At 43.2% G+C, this 24,886-nt stretch overlaps 1 protein-coding gene and 1 long non-coding RNA gene across 9 annotated transcripts in view; one reads left to right on the top strand and one right to left on the bottom strand.

Annotated features, from left to right (window-relative positions):
* Nucleotides 1-14,323, top strand: part of LOC309444761 — a 28,994-nt gene extending 14,671 nt beyond the window's left edge. The window contains exons 2-3 of the long non-coding RNA XR_014185154.1: nucleotides 4,963-5,144; nucleotides 13,425-14,323. This is a non-coding gene — a long non-coding RNA (uncharacterized lncRNA). The remainder of the gene's footprint in view (nucleotides 1-4,962; nucleotides 5,145-13,424) is intronic.
* The window catches only part of WASHC1 (WASH complex subunit 1), a gene marked incomplete at its 5' end in the record, with an annotated part of 46,411 nt that extends 21,834 nt beyond the window's left edge, over nucleotides 1-24,577 (bottom strand). The window contains 4 exons of one of the 8 annotated variants that reach the window (XM_082062748.1): nucleotides 11,466-11,619; nucleotides 14,408-14,491; nucleotides 21,472-21,546; nucleotides 24,506-24,567. In XM_082062748.1, the coding sequence (XP_081918874.1) occupies nucleotides 11,466-11,614 (149 nt within the window). Of the gene's footprint in view, nucleotides 1-11,465; nucleotides 11,645-14,407; nucleotides 14,492-18,789; nucleotides 18,932-21,471; nucleotides 21,547-24,113; nucleotides 24,129-24,505 lie in introns of those variants that run through there. The other 7 variants (XM_082062750.1, XM_082062749.1, XM_082062751.1 and 4 more) reach the window with 7 other exon arrangements.
* Nucleotides 24,578-24,886: the final 309 nt, after the last annotated feature.

The raw sequence follows: 24,886 nt of genomic DNA, 5'->3' as shown, positions 1-24,886 counted from the left end.
TCCCTTCCACGCTTCCTTCAATTAGATACTTCTGCCCATGCAAGCGTTGCCAATTGCTGCCTCCGTTCAGCAGTCAGTGAGCCTCCTCAGCAGCTTGTGAGGACCAGTGCCAATGCCCAAGATTCCCCCAAAATGTTGCTACAATGAAAACAAGCCCCAGCACATAAGAGAACTGTTTCTGAGAAAGTGTATCAGCCCTTTGCTAGTTAAGAAACCTCATCATTAACTCCACTTTCTCCTTTGCTCACTTACGCTTCCAATTTGAACTTCTAATAATAGATCCTTTTCTTTCACAACTGTTCTCCTTCTTTTAAAGGAAAAAATTCTTTCCATATTTTTTGTAAATTGAGCTTTTTATTTCAAAATATTTGCTCTTCAGAAACAGAGGTTATTTAGTGTTACTTCTTCATTTTCCTACAATCAATTGCAGTCACACTCAAATCTCAGAAGGCACCTTCTATGATATGCCCATCAACAAGCTAATTTGAGCATAAGTGCTTCTTCAACAAATGAGAATAATCTTTATGACATGTTATCCATCTAACACCTTTCTTGAGTCATTACAGCGCTTTCTTTCTTTCTTGATGGATTTCTAGTTACTTTTCGCCAAAGAACTTTGGGGTCCAGGCAGAGATTTTTCTCACAACTTCGAAGAGCAGATGTCTCTCTGCTTGGACTGACAGCTGCTCTGTCATTTCAATGAAACAGTCCATGGTGCATCAGTGATCAGACATCACCTTTAAAGCAGTTCTAGACACACATTTTCATTTTCCTCACTATCCTTTTAAAACTCATCTTACCCACATACCGACTCAAATCGTCATTAAAAATGGAAATACTCCCTTCAGAATAATACCAAAACAAATTTGTCCAGTATAATTTTCAAACCTCCCTCCCGACCCCAAAACTGCCAGGACCGTATATTCATAAATTTTAATAGCCTAACCGCTCACTCTGTGACATACCCAATAAATGTTCTCATGGACCAATGCCTTTAGTGGCAGCTAATCCCCTCATGCCAGCTAAAAGTAAGCACAAAGCATAATGAAGGGCACGGATTTGTCTGTGACATTGTTTGTTGGGTTTTTTTTCCCTCCAAAATCACTCATGTACTAGAAAGAACAAAGAAAACCTTGGCCGGTGCTCAGTAACTCAATAGCAGTTGGGAGCTTTTCACCTTCCTTTCCTTAAAAAAGTCACACAAAGTATGAATTTGTTCTGGAATCAACAAAATCCAGGATGCCACTGTCAAAAGTATTGTTGTTGAAGCAAAAACAAATAGACCCAAGCATTGGGCCAAAGTTACAGAGAGAACTGAACTGTAGAGATCATGAACTTCATAGTTTCTTGGTGTTAAGCTACTGGAATGACTGGTGTGTTATTTCAAGACATAATCAGAAAGGCTATTCCTGCTGCCCTACCACAGAACAGAAGTGCAACAGCTTTACCTTCTCTTCTAAAGAAATGTCCTGTTATGCTGCTTAAGCCCATCAAGCATGTCTTCTTATTTGGCTTTCATACTAGATCTAAAATGAAAGTCCTGGAAGTAAAGTAAAACTAGATATTTGCATTTTAAAGTGTATATTAAACCAGAATAAGGATCACATTGTTGGATTAATTAACAATGGAATCCAACTCAGAAGATACTGAATTACCCACCTGGGGTTTCTCTTTAACACACTTTACCATCCAAATCCTTCATCCCACATTACAAAAATAATTTTTATAGCCCCCTCTCCCTAATGGCATAGCATGGTGTCTGAAGGATGTAGATGGGAGAAAAACAAGAATTCCTTCATTAGCATCTGCAAACGGATCTGCTGTCTCCAAAAGTGCTGCTCTGTTTTAACTGTCAGTTGCATTTACACCCAAGCTCTAACCTACCCCATTTGGAAAGGCCCAGTGACAGCACCACAGCTAGTCAGAAAAAAGGACCATGGAAAGAGAATTTAATCCACCAGTCAAGTGTGAAGAACAGACCTTTGGCACTCGTGTTTTCTCCTGCAACTCTCCCCCCGGCATGCGCAATCCCGCTTACATAGGAGAGAGCCTGTAATACACATTTCAAGCCACTCAATGTTATTTTCCAGACAGTTTTCTCCACACTAGATCCCTGATAGAAGTCACGCCTGTAAAACAAAGTGACTTACTTGAATCTCTTCCTCTAGGGCTGACCGAGTAAACAAAACTCATCCATAGGAAGAGAAAAATTACTCTAACACATGTGAGAGTCCAGCATCTGAAGCTGGTTGAGCAGGTAAAGCTATCACTTTGTATAAGACAAGAACAACAAGGCAATTGCTTCAAGATTCATAGAATCATATTGGTTGGAAGATACCTTTAAGATCATTGAGTTCAACCATAACCTAACTCTGGCACTAAACCACATCCCTAAGAACATCAAAGAAGAGTGGGAGTATCTGAAAATAGTGGTAAATTCGTGGGTTAAGAAACTAGAAAAAAGGGAACCTTTCTTTTGTTGTGAGGCACACACTGACTACTTGCTATGATCTGCTGCTTCTTAGATATTTCCTGAGAATAACAGCTACAGCCATTTGGGGTAAGTGGCTGGAGGGAAGGGAATGCCTCTCTGGATGGGGAAGTTCATAATAACTTTTCCAGATCTCCTTTACTTAACAGCCACCTCTTGTCCTTGTAGTTTATAGACATGACCTATGGCTGGACAAAATCTCAGCCACTGCATCTCCCATCAAGTGGATCTGGATCCTTCCAAACCACAGCCATCTGGAGTACTTCATGGAAAAGAAGCTTACTCAGCTGCACAATGAGCAGAGTTTCAAGAGTTCTCCTGGAGAGCTCTCTCCCGGCACCACACCTGTGGGAAGACATTAGGGATGCACACTTAACGTTCCCATGTTAAAGGACTGCAGCCATGAAACTTCTTCAGATTAGCCAGTCCCATCCCTGCTCTCTGGGCAGCCCTCAAGGCCCAGGTCACTGCCTGGACTCTGGACTGACACTGACATCCCACTAACCGACTGAGGGATTGGCACCATGGCTCTCAACACACAGCTAAAGAAGCACTGTAGCCCAACTCGCCCACTCTCTACCCTCTGAAAGTCCTTTCCCTGTCACACCTTCCCACCATGCTCCAACCCAATGCTGCCTTTAAGGCATGCCCAAACATATACAAGCACTGCATACAAGTGATTCACATGCCAGCATCTGTCTGAATCAGGTAGAAACTCTGACACAACACTCAAGAGATGAGACTAGAAAAGGTGTCAACATACCCATGCAGCTCTGGCTTCAGAATTAACTGAAAATAAGTATGCAAAGGTGGACCCTTGGTGCCATTGTAAAGACTTGCATTGCTCACTGGAACAAGTCTTTTTGGCACGTGGTAAGGAAGACAGATCACCACCACTTCCATCCCCTGCCAGATTTTTTTACTTCTTTCTCAAAGGGCTCTCAGTGATCTTGCTACGCAGAAAAGCATACTTTAGGGTTCAGTGTGGATATCAAGAGGATGGGACTAGACTCCTTTCAGTGACGCCCAATGATAGGATGAGGGGTAACAGGCACAGACTGAAGCATAGGAGATACCATCTGAATATGAGGAAAAACTTGTTTACTTTGAGGGTACCAGAGCACTGGAACAGGCTGCCCAGAGAGGTTGTGGAGTCTCCTCTGGAGACATTCAAGACCCCTGTGGACACATTCCTGTGTGATCTGCTCTGGGTGAACCTGCTTTAGTGGGTGGGTTGGACAGATGATCTCCAGAGGTCCCTTCCAAGCCCAACCATTCTATGATTCTGCAATTCTCTTCTCACCTATCTTTAGACCATTATGGATACAACATCACTGTTACTATTTCTGGATATGTTACTCCCATGCTCTAGAATATTACAACTTTCAGCCATTTAAGACCTCTCTGCACTAAGGCATCAGACAGTACTCCTGAAGTCCATAAACCTCCACAAGCATCAGCTGGTTCAGACACTGCTGCACTCAGCTTCAAAGAAGGTTATTTCACTGAAACTACACAGTGCTTGGGCTCCAGGCTATTTACACACCACCTTTTCAATCCAGAAACAGTTCAGTAAGCAAAAAGTTACTTTTTGTCAATAGCAGAGAGGTCCTCTTGCGCTTCCACTTCTTAAAGCAGAAGAAACAAGGGTAATTACACAGGTCATAAAAGTTTCAACCAATTTATAGCAGTTGGGAGTATACAAAGAGATCCATCCTTCAACTTATTCACAGCTCTGTCTTCAAATCGACTGTGTTTTAAAATAATCATTGGTGAGAGAAGGCACTGTTTATCAAGATAATTACTTCTCACCTCCACAAGTGGGTCTAACATTTGTTTCTTTTGCCTCTTGCTGCTACAGGGTTTATTTCTATAGATAGCTTTGAAACTGGCTTTATCTGCTTTGGAACATGGCCTTTGAATAATAAACCATTATAGCTACTACACGTGGCAACTCTTGTGCTAAAATCATAGCTCTTTAAACACTTTAGAAAACTTATGCTGAGCTATAGGCAGTCTAGAGATGGTAGTAAATTGATTTCAGTCTACAGAAACCTAAAAATATGAACAAAAAGCAAAGAAAATTAAGTCAGAAAGCAACCATGAAGTGCATATGATTGGACAAAATGTGGGGTTTTTTTATTAATGACTTCAAGATGCAAAGATTACTGGATGAATAGAGTCTGCACGGCAAGAAGTTCCTAAGCTATCAAGAACTTATTTTTATAAAGCGTGCTAAGATTTATCAGAGACTCTTCTAGGCCACCTCTCTTCAGGAAATCCAACCCACACAGTTGTAGACAGAAACATCCCTGCTTACAAATGATAATTTGTAATTGCCATAATCAATCCTCTAGAAGTGAAGGTGGGATTTCCCTTTGCTCATGACCAAAGAAAATAAACCAAACACCTTCAAAGCAAAGCAATCCTTTACTGAAACAGTGACCTTGTCTCCATCTGTTCTCTTTCAGTTATCACTCCACCCTCTGAGGAACAGCAAATCCTCCTTCTGAGAATCGACCTGGTCTCTCCAGAGTTGCAAAAGGAGAATTAAAGTTGTCCGGAGAGGAAGGAACAGATTGAGGTCCCAGGATGCTCAAGCCACAATACATAGTCTACTGGGTATTCTTCCAGCTACCAAGTTGCACTTATTGTACGTTCATCTTACACTTCTTCCTACTCTCGCATTTCTTACACGTCTTCTCCGGGGGTCTGTCTTGTCCTGTCTTTAAGGACCAGGGAAAGAATTAGCTCACAAGAATTTGAAAGCTGTTGCTCAATACTGAGTTTTCTCTAACAAGGCACACTGTACAAACAAGATACTACCCTGTCGGGGTCAAAAACCCCACAAACTACACTACACTAAACTAAAACATAGGTAACTTTGGTACAGGTAGCAAAGTTTCTCCCTACTGTTTGCCTTTCCTGCTGCACATGCCATCTGTTTTGATCAAACTGTCTCACATCTCCACTAGATATTCCACTACCCTGAAATGCCCTGTGAAAGTACAGAGAATCCTCTCAAGAACTCTATTAAGCCTGAAATTGTTGCCTGCCTCCTTTTGCTAAGCAGCTTTAAGACCAATGTCAGAAGTGGGACAGCAACTCTCCTGCAACTTTTGCATTTTGCTTCAGTTTTTCACTACTTAACAGCAAATTGCTACATCAGCAGTTTAGCATGATTGCACCTAAACCACTCATTTTATTTTTAGTAACTGAGGATATGGGTAAGGCTTGTATTTCCTTTGTGCTCCTGGATGGCCATTTCATCAGCCTGGACACAATATTCCATCATTTTCTTTTCAGAATTAGACTCAAGCATTAAGAGCCCTTCCTCCTCAGAGGATGTTTTCTGTAGTTAACGCAAACTCATCTCATGCTTTGAGAATATTTTGCATTAATGCCAGCACTGAGCCTTTTAGTGATTCATTAAAATGCACCACTATTTGCAGACGTGCTATTAGGTGCGAAAAGTTTAAGTCTGCTTGGAGAAGGATATTGAAGGTGAAGCACTTCAGTCATTTCTTTAAATTGCTTGTTTTAAACTATGCTGAAGGCCTTGTTAGTGTACAGAAGGCTACAGCTCTCTTATCAAGTTCAAGGTTGCCTTTCAATCACTTAAGGCAGAACAGATTGATCACTCTCCTTTTGAGGGAATGGGATTCAAAGATAAACAGACTGCTAGTGAAATAAACTGATGTGGAAGAGCTGTTGTTAGTAGACTTAGAGCAAGGGCTTAAGTAACCATCAAAACATTACAATGCCAATGCCATAAAAAGCATCTTGCTTGCAGAATCAAATTTAGCATTCTGTTCCTCTCCTTCAAAAGACACATTTAATCTCTGCAAGTCCAAAAGACACAGATTTCTTCAGTACTTTCTGAGATGAGCAAAAATCCTGCCTTGCTAATTCTCTGTGTTTGTTTCATTTTGAAGGAATAATCTTTTAATGACTTAACACCATTTAGTCTCCTCTTTCCTGCTATTCCCATTTCATTTCAAGCTGTGATAGCTCTATCTGTGCTCCTTCCCACTTGCTGCCCCACTGCATGGGCTGTCAAGGCATCTGAATTGAGCCTGAGCCTCAGATCCCACAAGATTTTAAGCGTAGGGATTTAGCAGCACCTAGAAAGAGTTGTAATCTGGACTCCTGCAGAGCAGTCACTGTCCCTTTGCCTCTTTTTGAGGGCATAGTATGCTTGTTACTGTCAGCTGCCACCAACCTTCCAGGCATGCTGATCTGACCCACATGTGTCACCTCCTAAAGTTTTTCCAAGAGTTTGGGAACCTCATTCAAGCTACATCTTTACAAGCTTTCAAATTTAGCTTCCAGAGAATCATGAGAGCTAAACAAACGAGCAGTTTCTTACAAAGTGTGTGCTACACTTGAAAAAAAAAATCCACATTACTTGGACATGCCTCTACAAGAATAAGCAACACCCGCAAGCAAAATTCCTCCCCCTGTCTTCCCCATGCTGTGTCCTCATGTCTGCAGGACCATCCACTCCTTTACCTCACTGTTTCTGCTTAATCTTCCTGGCAGCAAATGACTGCTCCTACAGCTTCCCAAGAGAGGTATCTGATGCTAAACTAGACCTAGCATTCTCTCTCAGATGGCCTCTGGGACAACTTCAAAGTACCATGAGGTGACTTTTTACTCAAATTAACTGGAGAAAAATTGATTCCCTATGCTACAGCCACCCTCCTGGTGTAAACTCACCTGAACGGTGACCCATCATGATGGAGCCCTCTTGACAGCTCTCCTAGTAAGATCAAACCCTTACAGCCAGCAGAAGAACAGCTGCAATGCAGTGTTAAAGCTCCAAGCTGCATCCCAGAGCCACTGTGCACAACAAGCAACACGGTACAGCTTGCAGCAGGATCCTTCTTCACAAGTTTTCATGAACATTTAACAATACATTTCACAGACGTCCTAAATCATGTACATTCTTATAATATGTTCAGTCACAAATTTCCATCATTGATCATCACAACTAATCACAGCAATAAGTTTAAAGCAAGGGGAGAACACCCAACTGACCCTCATGATTAAGGCTTTCTTTGTAATTTCAATTTAAGGACTACTTGCATCTCGGTCCTGCTCCCATCCCAAGCATCCCTTAAGGCTCTGCTGCCCAGTCTGCCACTCCTTACCTTCCTTAATCACATGCTTACAGCATTTCCACAGTGCTTTTGTTTTCCAACTCCTGCTTTCAGAAGTGTGGCTCTCAGTTAAAGCTTTGTTTAATATTAAATCACTTTTCAAATATTTAATATGAAATGAATTTGAAACCAACTGGGAAAGAACAGGAAGGATACGTCTGTTTAGCAAAACACTATTTCAGACAGGCAAAAGACACTGAATAAGGATGTTTAAAAAGATCAACACAAATTCTTCCTTAAACTAAAAAATAAAGGACAAGGTTGAGAAATTTTTGTATACTGGGCAACTTGTGGTTGGATCACAGACAAAGACGACGGGGACCTTAATAATACAGTTCCAATCCCAAGTACTTGTTTTCTTTCTACTGCTATAGCACTCCATGAGATAACTTGCATAGGCAATTTTCCACAAATCTGTTATACAGAAGTGTACACTCTGAATAATGAAGTGACATATTAGAGGTTATTAACATCTCCTGGCAACGAAAAGTGTCCTCAGAAATTCAGAAATCCCAAAGGGCAAGCCTAGCTAACCAGGGGGGCATCTCAGGAAAGCTAAACCTACCACCTAACTGAAGTACTTAGAACAACAACATTCCTGTAAAAAAAATTCACAGCACAGGATTCCAACATAAACTGTCACACAGAAAATGCTGGTAATGATGAAAACAAATAGATGAAAGACTAATGGTTAATTGAGTGTTTAAGTTGGTCATTCTGTCTCCTGTGACCTATATCAAAAGCCCTCTTTAGAAGTCCAGGACTCAAACTCATATAGATATTATGTCAGTTAGGCTATGTTAGAATATTTATGTTTTAAGCAGTAATGATATGTATTAAAATCTCAGTAGCTACAGGCGATGAATCTGATCTTTACTGCAGCTTCCACAGCAGATTAATTACATGAATTCAGTTAACACACACAAGGTTAAAACTTCCATTATGCCAAAACACAACCCTGGAAAGTACGTGCAACCTCTTGATCTTCTCACAGTACTGATATCAGCACTACGAGGACTTCCTAAGAGGATCGGACTGTTGACTGTACTGACCTCACGCATCAACCTGCACTGCGCAGGTCTGCGCTCTCCCTCTGCAGGATGTGGCACTTGGCTGTTCTCCGTGTGGAAGAGGCCAAATGGGTCCCTGCTCCCAAGGGTGAGGAATAAGGCAGAGAGGGTGCTGAGCTACCCCCGCTCTCTCTTTGTGATTCCACATTGCAGTCCAAGTGCACTATTAGCAAGGTACAGAGCAGATTTAGCTGCTAGGGGTTGCTAGACCTGCTCTCCAAGGCTGTTTCCAGTGGGTCTGTTCTGAAACTCAGCCACAGTTTAACTGGGTTTTTTTTGTTGCTGTGGTTTTTTGTTTGTTTGGGATTTTTTTTTTTTTTTGAGGGAGGCAGCTTGATTCTCTACAAACTAAGGAACTTGGTGAAGTGTCTCATTCATCACATATCTTGCCACAGTCAAACCTCACAGCAAGTCAGCTTGTTTGAGAGCATTTGGAAAGAAGACAGTTTGGCAGAGACTTGTCTCAGGGGTTATTTCACAGAATCCCCAAAACAGGGGGAAAGGGAAGAAAGCTGCTTATCTTCTTTCTCCCAGTTCTCCACATGCAAAGGTGTCTTTCTTGTATCCCCTTGAGAAGACCAAATCCACAGGAACTTTTCACAAAGGCTGCTTCTGCACAGCCACTAACTGGCCCAGGGAATATTTCTTCTTCAACCACAACAGCACCACAGTTGCCTTCTGCCAGTTTCCAAATAAAGAGAGAAAAAGCAGCTCCTTGCACCTTCCTTTCACAATGGAGGGACCTGTTCATTTAAGAATTTATACTCAATTGTCACGTCAGCAACATCTCTGAGCAGAAGTTTTGATCAGCTAACATAGAAAAAAAAGATTTGTTTACGGAAAGATTCCTCTTTCCATAGAGAGTAAGAGAGACTCTTTCACTCCACCTTCAACAAATTACAAATCGGCTTGCCACTCTCGAAAGCACCGTACCAATCCAACTGTTCCCACAACACAACCTCAGAACATCTGCATCTTTGTAGTACTGAAGTAATGAGTTTGACACACTCAGCTGAGTCTGCCACACTGAACAAGTTTCCTCTCCATCAACACTGCAAGCTGCTGTTTTGCAGATCAGAACAGACAGCTTCCCCAGATAAGGCAGCTCCTTCCTGGAAATGGAAGATAGAGCTGCTTTATCTCAGGAAAGGGAGGATAAAAGGTCGCTCTTCAGTAAGTGGCAAAGTTCTCACCTTGAAAGCTTTGCCCTTGATTGGCATGGAATAACCAAGGTCATGGAACTTCTAATCAGAAGCCTGCATAATTACTGAATCATTATTAATTATATCAGAGAGCCAAGACCTCAGAGGAAAGGCAAAGCAAACAAAGAACCCAATGAAGCCTCCTCTGTTGTTGGAAAAAATTGGTAATTAAAAGTCATGAGTGCACCGAAGAGGGAGGGAACAGCATCACAGTCACTGTTCAGGACTCAGGAATGACTTGCATACAAAACAGCAGGTTTGTCTCCCCAGGGAAATTACAGGGTACTGCATTACAAAACAGTGAGTAGGAGGGGAAAAAAAAAAGGAAAAAAAAAAAGAGACAGAGAAAGAACTACTCCTGTTGTATCAATAGCTTTATTTGCCCCACAGAAATAGACAGCACTGCCAACCAGTCCCAAGTTTGAAAGGTGTCTTCCACACGTTTCTGGCAGCTCTGGAAAGGCTTCTCACAGTCTTACATCATTAAGGGTTCCCATACTGAGAAGTGCACAAAAGAATGAGACCTTGTGGTCAACCTAATCCAGCCTATACGCAGCCCTTTCCCAGGAGTTCTTGCCCAAATGAAAAGCCCATTTTTCCCCTCAATGACCTCAGTTCAGCCATAGGGACCATCCTTTCCCCAGAGGCTGTGCTTCAAAGTATCACTACCAAGAATCAAAAAACTTCCCAAAAAAACTCGAAAGAATGCCATGCTCCTGCTCAGAACATATTAAATCAAACTAGGTAGTCAGGATCCCTAGTAAAACCAAAGCAAATGCTTTTGCTGATCAGGCTATGAGAATACAAATGCTGATCTATGTCCTTACCAATGATAGAATACACCATCTCAGGGCACTGAGATATCAAATATGGGACTGGATGAAAAAATGCACCACATAGTCTATCATCATTTGCAGGCAAACACAAGAATCTCTCTGATCTGCCATATAGGTAGTCTTAAAGATTCAATTCTAAAGATGACCATGGCAGAGATGGCAAGTTTGGGCCGAATCCTTGAAGAGAACAGTTTACACGGATTATGAGACTGTAGCGAAGCAGTCTCCTGTGCTCAGCCCTCCCAACATACAAAAAGAGAAGTGCAAAACACCAGAAGCCCAATGAGAACAGTCTGTAAGTCCCAGAGATCAGAACAAAGAGACATTTTCTACTCCACTGCTCCAAGTACAACTCAGATCTATCATCAACATACTCTAAATAAGAAAGTCTACCATTTAAAACACAAACAAGAAGGAATAAAGGATAACTACAGTAGAAGCAGTAATGCAATTTGTGGGAGTCTGCCACTGAATAAAAAATTAATAACAACGTCTGGCTAACTGCAGCCATTTCATTATGCTTAACTTTGACAGACCCGAATCCAATAAACTTTTATTGAAGTGCATCTGGTCCTTCTTTATCTCTTCTGTGAACTTCCATTACTTGCCCATGCTGTGCCCTTTCACTGCTGCAACCTTATCACAGCACTCTATTTCTTATTGCTGAATGCTGAGTCCCCAGCCCCCACATTACAGCGCCGTACCTGTTGAAGATATCGCCCGACACCTTTTGCAGATACTGAAGTGCATCTGCCACCTGCTGAACTGCCTCCTCCCTGCGTAAGTCCGGTTGGATCAGGGGGACTGAGTATGTCTGCCCTTCCAAAAAATGCTTCTGGGCTACAGTAGCCATTGTGCCTAAAGGAAAGAGCAAATAAGTCATTATAGTAAACACACTTCCATTTTATCACAGCCTTTATTCAAGAACTTCCAGTTTCTGTTCCCCTAAATATTTTAGGAAAGTTTTTGCAAAGAAATCAGTGAGCTGAGGAGAAAGGTGCAAGTAGTAAGGTTGACATATTGGATTTTTAATAAATCCAAGGCAGCTACAGTGAGGTGGGAGTCTCTTGCTTATCTGGATGGTCTTGGGAACCATAATTTTATTTTTAGCATGATACTTGACAAATCTCTGCTCAGTACTGGGCTGAAAACAAAGACCACGCTTTGGAGCAAAGTCGGTTCAAGGTGGCGACAAGACTCATCAGAAATCACCCTGTCCCCTCCTCTCATCCTCATATTCCAGATGATCTATTTCAGGTCATTCAACCCTATTAGCAAAATGCAGTATTTCATCTTACACTTCTGCTCCAAGTCACACAACCACCCTCCCTTCCAAGAACAGCAGCTATGAAATTACAGGGCATGCATGTGCACACATGCCCTTGCTCCCAGTCTGTTAATGAGAGTTCTTCCATCCTGAGACTCCCAAGAGCTGCTTGTTGCTTCTGGCGACTGGGTTTTTCCTTAGTAACTATCTTGAAAGAAGTCTCCTTATTTTAGGACCCTTTCACATATAAAACCAGAACAGTCACTGAAGTCTTTCAGTCGTGTTCAACACATACACCAGAGCAGTACTCCTGCTCCTGGATGCAGCTGGGCCAACACCACTGCTCTGTTGTGCATTACCCATGGTTCCATCCTGACAGCCTTCCTCACCTGTCCCTCAGCAATTCCCAAAACATTTTTACTCACAAAAATAACAAAAAAGTTCCCGGGACATGAAGGAGGATGCAGAGAAGAAACCCATTTGTAAACTCATAAATAGGTTACTGTTTGGACAGCCTCATCGATGAACAGATTAGAGCATCCATACAATTTTCTAACCCAAATTCTGCTGCTAGACCTATACACCTCCCTTCAAACTTGTTATCTCTGTGTGTCTTGCTCATTCAGACTGTAACAAAACACAGTCTAAAGCTGATCATTACAGAGCTTCATCACGCACAGTGTTGTGCATCTATATAAATCTTCATTAAGCTGAAGAGAAGCAAAACAAAGGAGTATCAAAAAATAAGGTATCAGAAACAGACAGAGATGTCTCAGGACTCCACACATTCCTTCTGTGGTACTTGGAGGTCTGCAGGGGCTGGTCCAGGGAGCACTGCTGTGTGCAAACTGTATTCCAGTCTGTATGGCAGAGCAGGCTGAGGATAACACACAAACACAGCCGTGCTGCAGAAATCACAAAACAAGAACCTGAAGAGACAGTTACAGCATAAACCAATAGGTGAAAATTAGAGGGGCCTTTACACATTCTTAAACTCCCTGTCTTGCTTCACAAAATGAAAATATGAGATCACACTTGCTTGCAGCCTTTCCTGTATATTTACAAAATACCATCCCATAGACCCTCTCCGAATTCGTCCTTTCTGATACTACCACAGCAGGTTAGGAAAGACTTTCTGTAAATGTGATGTGGCTGAGTTTGTGTTGGTTTTGTGGGGTTTTTCGTTTGTTTGGTTTTTTTTGGTTTTGTTTTGTTGTTGTTCGGTTTGTTTTTTGTTTTGTTGGTTTTGTGTGTGTGGTTTTTCGTGTGGTTTTGTTGTTCGTTTTTGTTATTTTGGGGGTGGGGTATTCGTTTCATTTTGCAGCAGGGTGGAGGGGGTTGGTTGAGATGTTTTCTGAGGGGAAGGGGGAGGATGCTTAACAATTAATCATGACAGGTAAAGGAAGGAGGACACCTATGAGCCTTTCTGCAGATAACAAACGTGCAAAATCAAGCCCAGCCATCAGAAGACCTGGCTCTGCTGCAGGAAGCCCAGACTCATTCTGTTTCACTTCATGCATCACTGGCAGCCAGACTCTGTATCCACACTCTTTAGCGGCAATGTTTGCACACTGATTAGTCTTCTTGACTGGGCCTATTCAGCAGGCAGGAAATTATTATTTAGAGTTGTAAAACATACAAGTCAATCTGAGAAGAGTACAGCTAATTTTGAGATGGCAATTTTTGATCTGCTGACCACAGCCAAGCCTGAACTCTTTGTGCTTTCAAATCTACTATTTGACCAACAATGCAGAACAAAGCCACTGTATAACACGGTGAGTGCGCAGTTACAAGATGCTTTGGCTTTGGCAGCAAAACAAGTTTATGATCCTCCCTGCCCCTGGTCACAACTCTTCTGTTGCATCAATGCTGCTGATGTTTGGGATGCCTATTTTTAACTCAGATCAGTTCAATGACCTGATTTACCACAGCCAGAGAAACAGCTGTAATTGCCCAGTCATGGAACACAGTGGGAAGCAGGGGCAAGAAGAGAACTTCTTAAACTTGCTTCACTATCAAAACCATTACTGTGTAATGGTAATCCTGCCCCACAGGATGAGAAGGCCAAGCTTTTCACCTCTTGAAGCCAGATGAGATTATACAGCCCCAGTATGATTTCCCAGGCACTCGCCAATCCTAATTCTCTTAATGACCTTTCTAAAGCCAAGCTTGGTTCAGCTGCTGACTGACAGATGCTCACACTCAGAAGCACTCCCTGAAGCCTTTGCACTTTCAGCAATCCACCAGCTATTCCCAAACCATTTCTTTTGTCACACTCAGAAGCTGCAGAACATCCTTCAGGACCTGCTGCTCCCTTGCAGAAAGAGAAGCACACAGGAGTGGGGTAAAGCAGGGGAAGCCCCGGGTGCTCCTGCTTACAGTCTCACAGTTCAGCTGTCGGTAACTTCAGTTTCACAGGTTCTCAATGCAGCCTCTCACACGAGCTCTGGATTCTCACCTTTCCTAAAAATAAACACATTAGAGAAATGTGGAAGACACTGTGGAAACTGCTATCAGAGACAGATACAACAGAAGCCCCTTCTGTGCAAGGTAATAAATTAGAGATTTATAGCAAGAAAGAGGAAAAACAGCAACACCCTTCTGAATGGCAAGACTCAGGCGAAATCCCATGCTACGACTGCTATTTATCACTTCTTGTGACCAAACTAACTAGAAATAAGCCATTTTTACAAACACTTTGAGTAAAGACCTGACCATATGCTTTGAATAAATGCAGAAATGCTTCCCATGACAGGGACTGCAGGAACAACGTAGGGAAAACCCCAAATATTCCAAACAAAAGTCAGGAAGGAAAGCAAAGACTGAATGTCACTCAGCAAGATCAACCCTTATCTCAACCTTCAGTGCACTTGCCATGCTCCACTATCAGAATTAGGCATCACATAAAAACAAAGCGCTGAAGATTAGAAAGATCGCAGCTCTCTCACTGTCCAATGGATGCCAAGCCTTCATGTAACATATGCATCAAAGGTGCAAATATACTGTTTGTATCTTACACATGGAAGTGACTTCCACAAAGCAACAAACTGCTTCCAGTATCGCCCCAGAATCTTCAAGAGAAAGCTGCTGTGTTTCAGCAGAAAGAACAGTATGCTGGAATTACGACATCTGACATGAAATACTCAGATGCTGCAGTGAGAAACGGACACGTGAAACCCCAAAGCAAGTACGATTCAGAAAAGCAGATGTCAGATCACCCAAGAGATTTAATCATTAGTGGTGTGACCACCTGCGGGTCACACAAGGCAGAAGAAACAGCAACGTGGCTCTTTTTTGTGATCAAAGAGGCTCTGGAAAAAGAGTTGCAGCATCTGGGAGCTCCAGCCACTCTATTCAATTATTTTTTCTATGTCAACTTTCATGATCAAGACAAATGTGCTCCGGTGTTATATAATAACCTAATTTGCCTTATTAAATTGCAAACAAAAAGAAAAAGGTTGTTTTCTCACTGTACCACCTGCTTGTGAATGCTGTATCCTGATTTAGAAGTTCTGACTAGAGCTAGCAACTGCTCAGATTTGCCTTAAGCTGCCTATACCTTTACCCTTAAGCAAACTGGTACAAAGCTCATAATGGCTAGTGCCTACCCCTCTGCACCCAATGCTGCTCTCGACCTCTCAGTTCCAACATTCACACTAGCAAAAGCTGAGAGAAACAACAGCAGTGGGAACTGCAACATCAGCCTCCACCAGACTGTCCCACCTTTCCAAAAGACTTACACCAGGACACATACAGGCTGAGCATGCCAGGGTTTTCAGGTATCTGGAATGAGCAACTGGTCATACTGTTAAATTATCACAGACAAATCTAATATTTGGATGGTTACGTAGAGATTTGCAGCTCAGAACCCAGAGAAGGAAGTATGCAATTCACTGCTCTGGGTAGGTAGAAAAATGTTCCACTTACTTTGCTCACCTCTTGGGTTACTTCTCCCTGAACCCAAGAATAAAACTCCTTATGTCAAGGCTAATCCTAAGAGAACTTGTTAGAGAGCAAATGAAGTCTGTAAAAGAAGCAGCACTCCTTCAAGTTCTTTAGAAACTATTGCTCTAAGGAGGACCAATCACTGAGATTATTATCTACAAACAAAAACCCCCTACAACCTTAAAATATCTTGATTTTTCAATGAAACATAAACAAAGGCAACATTAAGAAAATAATTTAGCTGCCCTCAACACAGACAGAGAATGTAAAGCTCTATATAAAACAAGCACTTACCAGATGCATACTTAGCTATGAAAATAAAGGGAGGATAAGGCAAGCTACCACCACCACCACTTGTTTCCTTAACAAACTTCATGGTATTAAAAAAAGGGAGTTTAGGGAAGAAGAGGGGTTAAATACTTTGAAAAAAAAAATAAATCAGTGTGTATTCTTCAAAGATACAAGGGCTGCTTCAGTAATTACTGTGCTGCTGTTTCTGTCATTGCACTGGAAAGGCAGCATGAACTAAAGCCCCTTAATTCCCACATGCTGTGACATCTCCAAGAAGTGGTGACAGGCTGTCTCTAGCCCTATGTCTCTCCTTTGTAGGACCCTAATAAAAGGTCAGTGCCTCATAGCCACCTGCAAGGATGCAGAAACCAGCACGATGCAATGAAACACAAGTCTGCACATCCTGCACCACACACCACTGCACTGCTACCACCAAGATGGTTTCACAGCGGCAACAGACCAAGTCACAAATGAACTACAGGCTAAGATTGAACACATTCAAAAGATGGAGTAGAGAGAGGTGCTGTCTCCTCCGAGAGGAGAGTCTCATGCATAACTTGGTTCACAGTGAGAAGTCAACCTAAATCCCTCACTGACAGTATCTTCTTACACATAATACTTTCAGTCATGCTCACCTGGACAAACATTGTCCCATCCTGGCTGACAATAAGAGACCTCAGTTATTCTCATTTTCCTCTGCTTCAGTCTAGCACACTACATCAGTATATGGCTTGTAACACCTAAATGCAGCTTTTAGAGCTCAAAGCTCCCAGCTGTTAAAATGTCTGTTGTGCGTCTCACCACAAACTTCTACTGTACACTCACCTACAGTACTCTGTAGTATTGTACTTAATATACTACTACATCATCTTCATTCTCTACTTTCCACACAGGATTCCCACAGAATTCAAAATCATGATCAAATCTGCTGTCATATTCAAGTCATACATTGGTTGTAGTAGACACTTGCCTAGAGGCCATTCCAACAAAATATCAGAATGAGATCCTCCAAGGACAAAATACTACTAATCAAAAAAAGTTAGTTTATCACCTTGCCCTCCACAGATAAATCATACTACTGTGAGTCTACTGTATTTAAAAGAGAGGCTTAATGCAGCACAGGAGCCCAGATGCAAGTCCTACCCTGTTTCCCCGAAAATAAGACCTACCTCAAAAATAAGGCCTGGCACGATTTTTCTGGGTTTTTGAGAATGCTCGAAATATAAACCCTATTAAAAAAATAAGCCCTAGTTACAGTTAATTTAAAAAAAAATCAATTTAAATAGTGTCCAGGCAGCTATACATGTAAAAAAGTAATAAGAGCAAAAACTAATATAAGACCCTGCCTTATTTTCAGGGAAACAGGGTATTTCACTGTGCAGCAAATGACTGTTCTGCTCCGTGGTGACATTCACTGGAGGGGTTGAAATTTAGCCCTCCAGCAGAGCACACAAGAGGTAACTATCCTGGGTAGGAGAGCAGGATGTATTTCCAGCAGTGAGACAAGAGGTTTACCACAGTCCCTGTGCTAAGCCAACTTTACCTTTTGGGGTGAGGGGGGCAGGGAGGGGAAGGGAAGGGAGGAGAAGAGAAGCACTTTGAGAAGTTAAGAGGATGAAAAGTCTATTTATATTTTTTAATTAACCATGTTCTACAGTGTTATTAAGCAGCAATCCAAGATGCAGATGGTACTGATTTGATTGGCAAGAGGTGCACTGTGCTGAATATTAAGGAACTCTGCCCCTATAAATAGGTCTAATCACCATCTGAAGTCTGGAAGGCAGTGATGAAAGAAAGCATTAATAAGACCATAATTAGGCCCTTTAGCAGCCTGTATTCCACCAGGGTGCTCATGTTACTAGACATGTCTTATAGTAGCATCCTCAAACTCTGTTGTAGACATTACTGCTTTGGGTCTCCAAAACTCTAGTAGCTATTTTAGACAGAGCTATGAAGAAGGGGGTTTCTTCACGTTTGGAGGGCCTGGTGTTGGTTAGGATTTTACTTCCCAGTACCATTTCTGGAGCAAGAGAGCTCTCCATTCCAGCTGTTCCACCCTGCCCACTCTCATCAAGTGAATTAAATTGGGCAGCTGGAGCTCCCCAGGCACAAAAACTAAAAAGGGGTGCAGGAAAGCGAGAAGCTTTAGAAGCTATTGGTCTCCCTGCCTCTCAGAGCAGCAGGAGCACATCATGGCCACATCTACATCACCAAGTTAACCTAGTCGCAGCTGTAAAAGCCATTTCTGGTCCTCTGCTCCAGCTTTAGAAAGAGAGTTACTTACTCAGCCTCATCAATGTCACACTTTCAGCCTGTCATTACAGTATAGCATTACCTCAAGAAAACAACAAAAAAGTCTGTATAAAAAATGAATCCCACAATGCATCTCCCATTATATCCTGATATTTCCAAAAGTCGCCCATTGATACGGGACTGCCCAAACAGCCAAGATCTTTTCAAGAGGAGTCAGCCTCCCACATCACACCACAGCCCTGAAGAAACATCAGAACACTGGGGAGCCTGACTTGATGCTCAGGAAGGACTTGAGGGCTCATGCTGCATCTCATGCACTGCACATCCTGGCCTTGTGGGACAATATGCTGCTTGGCCATGGCAGGAGCGGATTCCATCACTGACGTCGTCTCACCTCATCTGTCCTAGCAGCAGCTGCAGGAAAAGGAAAAGCTTTTTCTGCTGCACTGGTAGGCAGCCACTAACTACCCAGTGATATAACACCACTCAGTGCTCCATATCCAAATGGCGTGGAATTATTGGCAGTTACGACATATGCATTACCCTCCAAGAACATCATGTTGCACCACAATGTCAGCTACGGTGCTAGGTGCCTTTTTGTTAGCTGAATCTATGTACTGCTGATGGCTGTTTAGTTCAACCGTGGGATCTGCTTGAAAGGCACCCCAGATCCATTCTATTTGAAACTGATATTTCACTCTACCTACTGACTACCAGTATTGTACTAGAAAAAGGTCTTAAGGTAATGCTATGAAGATATTCACTTTCAGAAACAGTGAGACTCTGGTATGAAGCTTGCATCCAAAATCCCAATTTTTTTTTTTTCCCCAGTTAATTCCCTAAATTGCAGAGGGAACACAATAAATAGGCTGTAACAGGCTGTAAACTGGGTACCTGATAGCAATCTGTCTCCCTGGACCACAGGCTGTGTCAGAGACCGACAAACACCCATTGCTACTTACATGCTTGTCTTATTCTGCTGTCTCCAGAATAAAGGCTGTACCTGTATCTGTACCTGATCCTTCCCGAGCAGTCAGAGCTTCCAAAGGAAAGTCACTGACCTGTCAAAAACCTACTTCTGAAAGTGTGAGCCCAGTATTTAAGGCAGCTTCTCTCAAGAAGTCAGAGCTTTGGCTCAGACACATTGCTTTGAAAGAAACAGTAGGTATTGAGGCTACTAAAGACAGATGAAATCTATAAGCAATATGACATTAAGGCAAAGACATTATTGACAGGTAACTAAATGCACATGAACTGGAGGATGTGGTTTCCCACCAGCAGTACTGTCTCTCCAGAAGACAGAATGTTATTACTTTAAGTTATGTTTTAAAGATAATCTGAAAGATAGAGACTTAAAAGAATTTAGAGGTGCATGTCAATATTCTCAACTCCACAAGCTAAGGTGGCCTCCAAGTCACTTCTGTCTTCAGGACAACCTTTCCCTCTCACCATCGAGCTCTACTTTGTGAAGCACAGACATCAGCCCTCGCTGCCACGAAGCATGGAGCTGCGGGCTGCAGCACCTTTCTTGAGAAAGCCCTGTCCTCTACGTGCAGCCTGAAATTGATTTCCTTCAGCCAGATGCATAAAGCTCATTTTGACAGACAGATGTTGACATCTAAAGTTAATCAAAGAATGCACTCTGGAACTGTCACCTTTGGCTTTCATCATTAATAAAGACCATCAGGCACTCTAATGAACAACTGATCTGATTCTAAGGTAGCCATGTAAAACTGACCCAAAGCAGTGTGCTAATTGTCTGCCTTCCCTTCCTCCCACTATTTATTATAAAAAAGCCTAAGAAACAGCTTAGCTACACCTACAATACAGACATAAGAAGTAATGCTGAGAATCCCAGCGCAAAACATCCAGGCACAACTCTTCATTTGATTTCCTAAATGGGGGCACTCCAGTTTTGTATGCCTGAAATAAACAGAAGGCTATGCACAAAGTCCCTTGGAAGGTCACTTCCCTTCCATAAGTTCTCTTAGATGCTGGAGTGTTTCAAAAGCAAGTTAGGTTAAACGCTGATGTAGAGCTTCCTTCAGAACATTTGGTTCAGAAAAATGAGGAGCTGCTCAATCCTACTATCAGACCACAGCAACAAATACATAACTTTCAAACCCACCACACTTTCCTAAAAACAAAACAAACAAAAAACCCCAGTTAATTTTTCCCCTCTAATTTTCCGATGAAAAATCAGCTTCAGTCTCCTGCAGAGTGAAGATATCTGCAGATCTAACCATTGCCACATCACACTGCCACAAACCCTAACCAGCAATGTCTTATTTTTCACCTCTACATTCAGTACCCTCTGCTCCAAGGTTCAGGAATTTTACAGCACTGTGTTACGACAGATCCTGAGATACGTAATGAAGACAACAACCAAATCGAACTGGCAACCAAACCAGTTCTTGTCCATTTGATATATTTAAAAGCAAAGGGAATGCTTGCATTTCTGTAAGGTGACAGGAGGGAAACTCACTGTAAGGAAGTGTCTTTAAGCCTGCTCACATTTGCTAGAAGGAATATCCCTACAGGGTGGCGTGGATAACAGGAGCTGACAAAAAGTTGGGTCAAAAGAATGACACCTGGGGAATCAATAACCCTCTAAACAAGCTGGTGGATGGACTATTTTCTGGCAAAGGTTATCTTGTGAAGGGGTCTAAGCAGAGCTGATTAGCTATAGAAATTGCTTTTTGAGTGATAAAAATTATTCCCTTCAACCTTATACACCACAGCCATGGGAAACATCACAATTTCAAACATAATCCTCTTCTTCCTCTGCACGCTATCTTTAATCTCTCTCTCTCTCTCTCTCTCTCTATATATATATATATATATATAAAGAATCTGCCTTGCTTTCAGGCTTATCTCAGTACTTTTCTTCTCCAGCCCTCAATTTCTGCCCTTCTCTTTTACTGCTCAGGCTGAGCGCAAGTGACTGCAGTTACCTGGTATAACCAGAACCCAGACTGCAGAGTTGTTCCCAGGGATTATCTGCTTTCAGTTTTCTTGCCAACGAACTCCTGAGTTGAGAGAAGAGAACAGCACTTTTTATGTGAAGTAATGAAGATTTAAAAACTCACTTTAAATATCCAGAGTGATAGAGGACAGCAGATGCTAAGACTAGCAGCCTGTGCTGCTCTGAGAGTGCCTCAGGCATCTTTCTGCCTGAGGGCTCTTTGGAGCTGTAGCTATTTCTGCACAACCAAAGCACCCCAGGAATAGAGGTATATCGGGCAGCTTTTACATCCCAGCTTTACTACTCTGACAAGACAAATATAATAAAAAGTCATGAGAATTTATCAGCCCCTAGTTAACCTTCCTAAAAAAAGTCTAAGCAAGGGACAGTTGACTGGAACACCTCCGATTCTCCCGACAGCTGAAATGCAGAAAGCTTCTACAAAGACATGCCAAAGCCAGGTTGCTTCCAGCCCTTGCCTCTGGCAAGAGCAGCACTATCCGCTCCGCTTCCTTTCACTGCTCAAGGAAGGCTCAGTAATTCAGTGAACTGGCAAGAAATAGAGGCAGTTTTAGCTTCTACCTCATCTACTTCACGACAGGTCAATCCAGCCTGCAAGTCACTGCCAGTAACACCCGCTGCGCCACCTAAATGAAATAAATAGGTCATCTCAAGCAAAACCCTAGCTGACATTTGCCTGAATCACGTGGAATACCACAACCACAGCCAGCATGATTCCACATTATTTGTTGGCATTTGCACTGTAGAATCGAGTAGAATCAAGACTCAGCCTACTCCTCAGGGATGAAAAGCCCTCTCTTTTGAAAGAGGCCTTTGGGAACATCCAGGTGCTGTTCAACCACTCAGTATTTGAACCACACCACTTAAAAAAAAAAAAAAAGGAGGAGGAAAATCTCACCACAACAGGACTTCTGTTGATTACTAATATAAATACTAACAATGATTATCACTGCTGGATGTGGATTCACAATGTTCGCTACGTCCATCAGCAGCCTTTCTTCATGTGTACAGCTAGGTCTAGTAGCCCTCTGGTCTTTTTACTGTTGGCTGACTCATTCTTTATTTTGAACATAGAAAAAAAACTAATACAATAAATGCATTTGTCACAACAGCATTTGGGTTCACTTGCAAACACTGACAACTTTTTATTTGACAAATAGTTACAATGTCACAGCTGCCAGCTTGGGAGTGAGGAACATTACCTTGTGCAACTCAAAGGTAACCAATATTAAAACTGATTAGCCAGTACTCCAGGTAGCAAACTGGGTTGATGCACTAATGGACTAGAAGTTCCGTGTTCTGTGGTGTTCTTTGAATTAGTTGATCACTAATACCCTGTTTCCCCAAAAATAAAACCTACCCTGAAAACAAGCCCTAGCATGATTTTTCAGGATCTTTGAGGATGCTCAAAAAATAATCCCTACTCCAAAAATAAGCCCTAGTTACAGTTAATTTTACAAGTTAATTTAAATAATGTCCAGGCAGCTATACATAAAAAAAAGTAAGCACCTTTTGGAGCAAAAATGAATACCAACGCTGTCTTATTTTCAGGGAAACAGGGTGCTAACCAATTGGTACTTGGAATAGTACAAAACCATCACAACTCTACCACAAGCCATTAGCTAACTTTCTGAGGCAAAATTGCTTAACCTTCATGCCAGAGCCCTCTGACCCGCTATCTTGGTCACCTTTTACTCTTTTTCACGACTCCCTTCAGGCTGCAGCATCTAGCTGCATGTCTCCACAGGGTACCCAAGCTACGTGGAAGGAGGACATTGCCCTCCACAATCCCTGAAGTGCAATGTTGAGTCTAAGTGTCCCATATGTCATAGCCAACTTGAGATCCGCAGGCTCCTGACAGGACCTCCAGTCTATTTTACAGAATCACAGAATGTTAGGGATTGGAAGGGACCTTGAAAGATCATCTAGTCCAATCCCCCTGCCGGAGCAGGAACACCTAGATGAGGTTACACAGGAAGGCGTCCAGGCAGGTCTTGAATGCCTCCAGAGTAGGAGACTCCACAACCCACCTGCGCAGCCTGTTCCAGTGCTCTGTTACCCTCACTGTGTAGAAGTTTCTTCTCATATTTAAGTGGAACCTCCTGTGTTCCAGTTTGTACCCATTACCCCTTGTCTTATATTGCTTGTTACTGAGAAGAGCCTGACTCCATCCTCGTGACACTCACCCTTTATATATTTATAAATATTAATGAGGTCGCCCCTCAGTCTCCTCTTCTCCAAGCTAAAGAGACCCAGCTCCCTCAGCCGTTCCTCATAAGAGAGATGCTCCACTCCCTTCATCATCTTTGTTGCCCTGCGCTGGACTCTCTCCAGCAGTTCCCTGTCCTTCTGGAACTGAGGGGCCCAGGACTGGACACAATATTCCAGGTGCGGTCTCACCAGGGCAGAGTAGAGGGGGAGGAGAACCTCTCTTGACCTACTGACCACTCCCCTTCTAATACACCCCAGGATGCCATTGGCCTTCCTGGCCACAAGGGCACAGTGCTTAGCAATGAAGCACTGAGGTGCTCCTCATAAGACGTGTAACCGAAGACTTTTTAGACCCGTTATCGCACCCCAACAGGCTCTGTACGGCTCATTTCACGTTACCGAGCTCCTCCCCCCAGGCCCTCGCGGGGTCCCCGAGGACCGGAGCCTGTGGCCACCAGAAGCGTCTCCCCGCTGGCTGTCAGGCCACAGACCTCACGGCAGCCCCTCACAGGCCCTGCTGCCCCGCTCAGGCCCAACGGGCGGGACCGCCCCCTCCCGAGCCCCGGCTCCTCGCCGCTGAGCCCAACCGGAGCCGGTCGCTCTCCACGCTGCGCCGCGGAGAACTCCCCACACCCGGCCCTCCCGTAGCACCACCGACCCCCGGTGCCCCCGGCCAAGCCGCACCGGGACCAGAACCGGGAGGGTGGTGGAGAGGGGGAGGGCCCGACCCCGCCCGCTGCAGCCGCGCCCAGCCCAGCGCGCGCTCCTCGCCGAACCCGCGCCCCTCTCACCTGCCGCGAACCGGCCACGCCCGGGCACCCAGCAGGAAGCGACGCCCTGCGCCTCTTCCGCCCCTAGTTGTTCGTCACTTCCGCCCGGTTAGGACACCTCCCCGGTGCCGGGAGCGGAGCTGCGCATGCACGCTGCGGAGGGCGGGGCGTGAAGCGCTCTCCGATCGAGGGGCGGGGGGTGTGGCCGCCATTTTGTGGGGCGGCAGCCACCCGCCCTTTATCCCTGCCCCCGGCTGCTGTGGTACCGGAAAGTCGGCAAAAAAGAATCCTTAACACTGTTTTGAAAGTGTTAAAAAGCAGGCGGTTTTATTACATATGCCTATTGCATATACATTTCTTTCCACCACTTAGTTAATTCATTAAACATAAATTATTTACATA

Source organism: Streptopelia decaocto, assembly GCF_964273445.1.
Source record: "Streptopelia decaocto genome assembly, chromosome: 1".
Lineage (NCBI taxonomy): Eukaryota > Metazoa > Chordata > Aves > Columbiformes > Columbidae > Streptopelia > Streptopelia decaocto.
Note: the sequence above shows the minus strand (reverse complement) of the source record. Positions and strands in the feature narration are given on the sequence as shown.